Here is an 8018-nt window from a genome sequence, read left to right on the forward strand (position 1 = left end):
TCGTGTATCCAGACCGACCTCCACACCCTCCTGCACCCCCACCCAGGACCCCTGTGCTGACCTAGCAGTCGCCTACCTGGGCTTCTTTATGGTTTGTGTCCTGAGTGCGCACCTCGAGACAGTCATTAGTCTTGTCCATTAGGAAAACATGCTCTCAAGTCCCTTTTAAATTTTTTCTTTTTATTTATTTTTGAGAGACAGCGCAACCAGGGGAAGGTCAGAGAGAAAGAGAGAGAGACACAGAATCTGAAGCAGGCTCCAGGCTCTGAGCTGTCAGCACAGAGCCCAACGTGGGGCTAGAACCCATGAACCATGAAACCATGACCTGAGCCAAAGCTGGATGGTTAACCAACTGAGCCACCCAGGCTCCCCTCAATCCCTTTTAATCTACAGGTTTCCTCTCTGTACTTGCATTCCCTAGACAACTGAGCTGTTAAGGAACTGGAAGCCATTGAGCCACAGACCTTCCTCCATGTGGACTTGCCCACTGCAACCTCGTGGTGCAGTGCGGCATGTGCTTCTGTCCCCTGCACTTCTCACCCGCCGGCTGCTGGATCTGGACCTGACCTGATGCAGGCCCAGTCCCTTTGGCAAGATGACAGATGGTGACATGTCTTCCATCAGAGTGTCTGTCTCTTAGGGCCCAAAGCCACCAATTCATTGGGGATTGCAAAGTGCTGGTAGTTTGGTTTTATCATTTCTTCTTAGTGTATTAGTTGGAATACTTCTACAAGGAGTATTCCATATGCTCCTCATATGCTCTCTGGTTATAGTTCATAGAAGAAAAGAAAGGATGCCCGATTCTTGCCTTATTTTTGTAAGTTTTCAGGACCACGAACTAGCTCTCTATCATCCTCCAGAGGGGACCCGTTGATTTTTTTTCAAATATCAGTAGGAACTCATGGATGTAAACTATTTGATGGATTTCAATCCACTGCAATGATTATCCTCCCTGGAGCTCAAGTTTTCCCATCTTTGTCCAGAGGGAAGATGAGTGTGGCTCCTTCGTCCTGTCGACTTGGCCCCAGGAATCCCCAGTAGCTCTCTCACTCTCCGGTAGGACAGGGCGGTCCAGCCGTATTTTGTACTTCGACTGCCTCAGCTACTTCTCCAAGAAGGCTTTGATTTGTTTCTTAGTGGAAAATGGCATTTCAAGACCACCATCCAGATATCAGGTAGGTTTGGTGCTACAAGTTGGCCATTACCTCCAAGCCTCTTCAGTGGACATTCTTAAAGGTAAAATATATCATGAGCTCCTACTGATATTTCTGATTCAAAACAAGAACCACAGAGACTTTTGATCTCTTCTATATTACAAAGGAATCTCTTTTCTTCCATATCAGAATCCCCATTCCTAAGAACACAGGAGATGATAGAATACCCCATAATTATTTATTTAGTTATTCCATATTCTGACACGGTAGACTTGAGAGGAGCAATGCTAAAATTACCATCACCACTACGAACACAATTACTTAAAATAATATATATATATATATTTGGAAATGTCCTCCCTTTTCCAACAAGATGTGCTATATCTACACTGTTTGGACATAAGGCAATTCATACTATATGCTTTCCTTACAAGACTCACTTAGCTGTAGTTGGATGAGTAACTATGCTTAATGCTTGTCCTTGGTACACGTAAGTCGGTTCCATTGGGCATTAATCCTTGGCTTACGTCTTCTTGAGGATCCTAAGTATTCATCTTCTTCCAGCCTAAGTGTTGCTGTGAAAAAGTCTGATGACAATATAATTTTTCCCCTTAGACGTTGTTGCTGTTTTTGCCTGGATGTCCACTGTCTACTGTTTGTCTTCTCTTTCCTTTAGAGTCTGATAATTTGGAGTGCCCGGTGGCTCAGTCGGCTGAGCATCTAACTTGATTTCTGCCCAGGTCGTGATATCCCAGGGGTGTGGGACCAAGCCTCACGCTGGTCTCCATTCTAAGCGTTGATCCTGCTTAAGATTCTCGCTCTCCCTGTCTCCTCCCCTGCTTGCACTCTCTCTAAAATTCAAAAGAATAAAAGTCCAATAATTTTACTAAACTATATCTTGGTATTTACTGCTCTGAGTAGATATGTTCAGGCATGCTGTGTTCTTTCAGTGTAGATTTTTTATTATTTTTTTTATTTTTGGAAACTTTCTTGAGTTACCATTTTTAATACTTATTTCTTTCCTTTGTTTTGGGTTAGTGCCTCAGAGATTTCTACTATCTGTATGTTGGGTCTTCTGTGTGTGTCTTCAATGTCTGTCACTTTCTCTTCAAGCCTTTTCATCTCTCCTATTTCTTTTTTGACTTACAAATTTGGCTTTGTTTTGGTCACTCTTTCTTTCAAATATTTCTGAAATTTTATTTTTTGCTTTAATTTTAGATTATTTCCTGGGTTCTGTCACTTCATTTCTCAGTTTTTCCTAATTCCTACTTAGTTTTCTTCCATTTTTTTTTATCATTTTCTTAATGTTCTTACTCTGTTTTGATATAGGTTACAGTTTTGAACTAGATTCTGAGCATATATTAGTGGTGTATTTTCATTTTCTGGAGGGATGACATTCTGTTCCTTACCATCTCTTTTCTTACAATAATTTTGTAGGAGCCTCAACCTTGCTACTTTTTGGTTGACCATTTTCAAGTGAAACTAGTTTTTCTGAAATTTTAGAAAAAGGCACATTCACAGTTTTTCTACTTCACAGAACTCCCTTATCCATCACTTGGGGCAGCTTGGTTTCTGATATTCCTCCACATTTTCCTGGACCTTCTTTATCCAGTCTGTTGTCTCTTTCCTACTCAACTCTGCGTTTCCTGTCCAGCAGTTTCTCTATGGTACGAGGTCCTGACCTTGGGAGAAGGCTGGGTTTCAAGAGCTCCTAGAGGCGAGATGGAATGCAGTGAGTATAATGTCCCCAGTCTCAGCTGCTGCTCCAGAATTTGTCCTCTGTGCTTCTAGGGAGTATCTGTTGACTATTCTCGAATCTCCTGCTGCGTTCTTCTGCACAGGTGCTGATATCTTGCCTGTGGACGTACACTGTATTTGGGGTTCACAGGGATATCATTGCACCTCATTTAGTTGTGCATATGTTCTGTAGATTTACATTTTTTTCTGTCTAGTTGTTTATGTGTTTTGGGTTGGGATTCAGAGCTTCAAAACTATGATGCTGAATCTTCCCAGATTCTCTGTGCTGGAGAGTGTGCCCACATTATCTCACTGAGTCTTTTCATTTTTTTTTAGGTCAGTACATCATGGACTGTACTTATTTACTGAAAATAGTGACCCTATGTAAGGATAAGTTTACTACCAAATTATCATGTTATATAACAAAATTTTAATTTTCTCTACCTAAAGTCTCATAGCTGAAATGGCTTTTTAAAAAATTATTATTATCAAGTTAGCTAACATACAGTGTAGACTTGGCTTCACTAATAGACTCCCATGATTCATCACTTACATACAACACCCAGTGCTCATCCCAACAAGTGCCCTCCTTAATGCCCATCCCCCATTTTCCCCAACCCTCCAGCCCCCCACCTTCATCAACCATCAGTATTTTCTCTTTACAAGTCTCTTATGGTTTGCCCCCCTCTGTTTGTATCTTATTTTTCCTTCCCTTCTGGTCTTCTGTTAAGTTTCTCAAATTCTACATATGAGTGAAATCATACGATCTCTTTTTCTGGCTGACTGATTTCACTCAGCATCATACCCTCCAGTTCTATCTACGTTTTTGCAAATGGCAAGATTTCATTCCTTTTCATCGCGGCCTCTCACTCAGTCTTTACAGCACTTCCCTCCACACCCGACGGCCTTCTCCTTTAGCTAACAAAATGTCCCGCTCTATACTTGGGAATCATCCCATAGGGCTTATATCCGGTGATTTCAGAGATGAGGCCAGAGCAACGATCCGACCAACACTGACTGATCCCAGGGACCCCTGGCTTCGCAGCCCTGGAGGCAGCAGGGACAGGGTGTCCGAGGACAGGGGCAGAGCCGGCTGCCTGGGCGTGAACCCCCACTTCCCCTGATTCCAGGGGTGGAACTCTGGGCAAGTGACTTATCTGCTCGATGCCTCCGTGTCCTCAGTGTGAAATGGGGATCGTAGTACTTTCCTCACAGGGCTGTTGTGAGAGTTCAGTTAAATGCTGGGAGCAGTGCCTGGCTCTCAGCAAGTGGCACATGTTTAGCTATCATATGGTTGTCATCATTATAATAATGATAACCATGATTATTATCATTTGCCCTTGGGAGCTTAGGTTAGGATAGTGAGGGGGTCAGAAGGGCAGAGTCCTAGAAATCAGAGGTGACGGCAGTGGCCTTGGACACATCCAAATCCCCTGAACCTTCATTCCCCATTTGGCTCAAGATCCAAATGAACACTCACATTCCCTCCAATGAATAAAAAAAGCGACACTTGCTGACTGCCTACCCAATATACCAGATACGGCCTCATCTGCAATTACATGTAACCTTCAAAATAATCCAGGAGGGGGCTCTTGAAGCTCTGAAAGGCAAATGACTTCCCCAAGGTCACGGAACTAGTAAATGGCAAGCAGCACATTCAAACTCTTCATGTTCCCCCCGCACTGTATGATCTCCACCGCACAGTGTAGGACGATCGCTGTGTGGCCCCGAGGAACTCAAGGACAGAGAGGAGCCTCCAGGTGGTCCAGACGAGCCCCGCAGGTGCGCTCAGACACACACGGACAGCAGACGTGTCCTGAGTGCAACGGGCTGCCTTACGATGCAGGGAGTTCCACAAACAAGGGAGATCCCAAGCTCAGCTGGAGGGTCAGTTCGGGGGAACGTTGTACGGGGACTCCGGCAAACTCTGCAAGGTCACGGCACGGCCTCGAGCGCCCTGAGCATCCCCCCAACTCAGCACTCCTAGACGTGACGGAAAAGGGCTTCTTCTGACCTGGATAATCTGGAGTGAATGAACACTTGAATACAACAACAGGATCTCTGCTGGGCCTCGCTAACTTTCTAGAGGAGGGGACGTTTGAACTAAGCCTTGAAAATACCATCCATCCATCCATCCACCCATCCACCTTCCCATCCATCTGTCCATCCATTCATTTATTCAGATGTTTACTGAACTCTTTCTACAGGCCAAACACTCTGCAGGTGTCGAGAATACAGACATAACTCGAGTCCTCTGAAAGGTCCGAGTGCAGAAGGGATAATAAAAAGTAACAACCACGAGATAACAGGGAAAATGTGCGGATGGAGTATGTTCTGGGCCACCGGAACTCAGATTAAGGAGAGCCTTCACTGAGGAGGTGACTTTTGAGCTAAGTCTTCAAGGAGCATAGCAGTTTGTAGGAGGAAGTCATGGCACATGCTAAAGCCAAAAGAGGGCACATTCAGGGGAGGACAAGCACCCCTAGAATGAAAGGGATGGGCAAGGGTGGAGCTGAAAATGTGGGCAGAGGCTAGATCGAGCGGGGCCTTGGATACCATTCCAAGAGAGCCAGACTTGACGCTCTGGTCAGAGAACCACAGGAGGTCCTAACGAGAGAGGGACATAACCAGGCTGGCCCCGCAGAGGGGTCCTCTGGCTGCAGCTCGGAGAATGCACTGGAAGATGGGAGGTTGGGAGCTGGTCCAGACCAGACACGATCAGAGAGAAGGAGGGCAGACAGAGTGGGAGGCTTGAGGTGACCGGCTTCCACAGCAGCTCGACCGCCACTTCTGTCCAAAGGCACCAGGCACAGAGTTTACTGCGTGTCTGTCTCCCCTGCCAGGCAGCAAGGCCAGCACGCCCTCCCCCGCCGACTTACGCGGAACTATAGGAAGGATCTGAGGACCCTGCCTGTCCTTCCCCTGCCGTGCTCTGCCTTCCCCTCTTGCTTCTGCTTGGAAACAGCGTTGGTACTCCCAGAAATGCTAGCGACATAAGCATTGTTGGTATTGTTGGTAGAAAGTCATCTGTTCCCTCAACGGGCATGGGCGGAGCACCTACTATGTGTTAGGCACCCTTGCCAGGAGCTAGGGACACCTCACTGAATGGGACAGGGCTGATCTCTGCCAACCCAGAGCCCTCCGGGTGGTGAAGACAAATGTGAAACATGGATAGACGGGAAGTGCAAACTGCGGTAAGTATAACAAAGGAAGTGTTCCGAGAAAGACTGACAGAGGAGCCAGAGGAGCTGACCCGCAGGGAAGGCCTCGCTGCAAAAGGAGCACTTAAGCTGAGCTTTAACCAACGCTGGAGCCAAGGGCACAGAGCATGTGCAAAGGGCCTGAGGCAGCAAAGAACTCAGCGGTATGGCTCAAGGAAGTGAGCAAGGGGAGGACGACTGGAAGTCAGGCTGGGGACGCAGGCGAGGACAAACCATACAGGGCCTTGAAAGGCACCTGGGGACTGGGCACGAAGGTGTGGCCGGAATCACGGCCGAGGAAAGGAAGAGAGGCAGGAAGGTCGAGGCCCAGGTGGGAGATGCTGTGAGAACGGACAGTCCCAGCCGTGGAGCCAGCAAGCTACTGTTCCAACACGAGCTGTGCGATCCTGGGCAAGCCACGTGCGCTCCTGGGTCTCCAGGGGACGAGACACCCGCCCACGGCACTGAACGTGCATGAAGGGCCCGGAACTCGCTAGCGGTTCCACGAGCGGCACATCTGTCGCGTCGTCCTATGCCTCCTCCTCCTGGCGGGGGGCGGGGGGCAGGATCCCCAGTGGAGACAACTAACCTGCTTCAGGCAAGAGCTGCCGCCAAGATTCTGCAACCGTGTTCTGGCCTTTCCTCCCCCCCGGTTCAGGCTTCTCAGCGAGACAAACAGAACGAGAGCCGAGTCTCAGGATGGGTTTTGGACTCCGTGAAAGGGTCAGCGCTACAGCAAGGACAGAAGACCCGGGCCCGCAGCCCGGCTCGGCTACAAATAGGCCACAGAACCGTGGCCAAGCCTTTCCCCTTCTCTGGGCCTCAGTTTCCACGTTTACAGAATGAGAGAGTTAGGAGCCCGATAGCCTCTCTTCGCTGACACTCTGGACCTCTGGGCTCCACACAAAATGGAGAAGAGCTCATTCCTTGGAGGTGACAGACGTAAGCCCCTGGTCCCCGCCCCGGGGCTCCCTGGCGGTGTCGACGGTGACCTCCATCAACAGGGACCCCCAGACACATACGAGCGTATGGAAAACGCTCCTCTGTCACCGCACGGGGGCGGTGGGGGGGCACCAGGCCGTGGCAGGTGCCAAACAGCACAGGACCCCAACCAAGCGCGATAAAACCAAGGCACGGGAGGCATGCTGGGTAGGATCGCCTGCTGAAACTTTATTAAAATCCCGGAGGTGGGGGGGTAGGAAAGCAACAAGAGGGCAGCCCCCCGGGGGCCCAAAGCAAGCGCTCAGAGCTCTGCGGACACAAAGATGAAAAGCTTGGCCACAAAGGAGCTGACGGTGCCATGGCGATAGAGGTCCATCTTGACGGTCAGAAGCAAGTCCCGGGGCTCAGGGACGGGCTTGGTGAGGGCCACCACGCCGCTGTGGTGGCTCACCTTCCGGGTGGTGAAAAAGCCCTCCTCGTTGCCGCTGGTGATAGCCAGCTGCATGCTGTCCCCGGGGACGGCACTGGAGGGGCCCATGCGGAAGACCACCGCGGGCACTTGGATGTTGGTGGGGAAAGAGAGGTGGTAGTGGGTTATTCTCAGAGGCAGCTTGGGGCACTCCTGATTCTCATGGCAAGGCAAGCGCTCGCAGCGGCTGCAAGAAAAGTGGACAGAGAGACAAGGAGAGGGTTAGAGCAACTCCGCAGGCGGACGGACAACAGAGCGCGGGGGAAAGCGGGGCTCAGCTACCCTCTGGCGGCTCAGCTCACGGGAGGAGCGCCCCTCACTCACCTGCGGGGGGCGCCGTGGACCTCCGGGCCGCTGACTCGGGCATAGCCTCTTCCAACACCCTCGGGGTGCTGGGTGGCCGGGGCCTAGGGCTGTGCCGGGACTGGGTGTGTGTCCCCTCTGACTGGCCCCCCTCCCCCCGCCGGGCCACACTCACCAGGCGCGCCCTGCCCTCTGAGTGTCATCTGGGAGCCC

General features: G+C 49.9%; 1 protein-coding gene across 2 annotated transcripts in view; it reads right to left on the reverse strand.

Annotated features, from left to right (window-relative positions):
* Positions 1-8018, reverse strand: part of FBLN1 (fibulin 1) — a 61384-nt gene that overhangs the window by 21954 nt on the left and 31412 nt on the right. Inside the window, exon 14 of one of the 2 annotated variants that reach the window (XM_029955178.1) lies at positions 7242-7689. The exons of the other annotated variant lie outside the window; for it this stretch is intronic. Coding sequence (XP_029811038.1) covers positions 7335-7689 — 355 coding nt within the window. The 3' untranslated portion in view covers positions 7242-7334. Of the gene's footprint in view, positions 1-7241; positions 7690-8018 lie in introns of those variants that run through there. 2 annotated transcript variants of the gene reach the window in all.

This window comes from Suricata suricatta, chromosome 10, assembly GCF_006229205.1.
Source record: "Suricata suricatta isolate VVHF042 chromosome 10, meerkat_22Aug2017_6uvM2_HiC, whole genome shotgun sequence".
Classification (NCBI taxonomy): Eukaryota; Metazoa; Chordata; class Mammalia; order Carnivora; family Herpestidae; genus Suricata; species Suricata suricatta.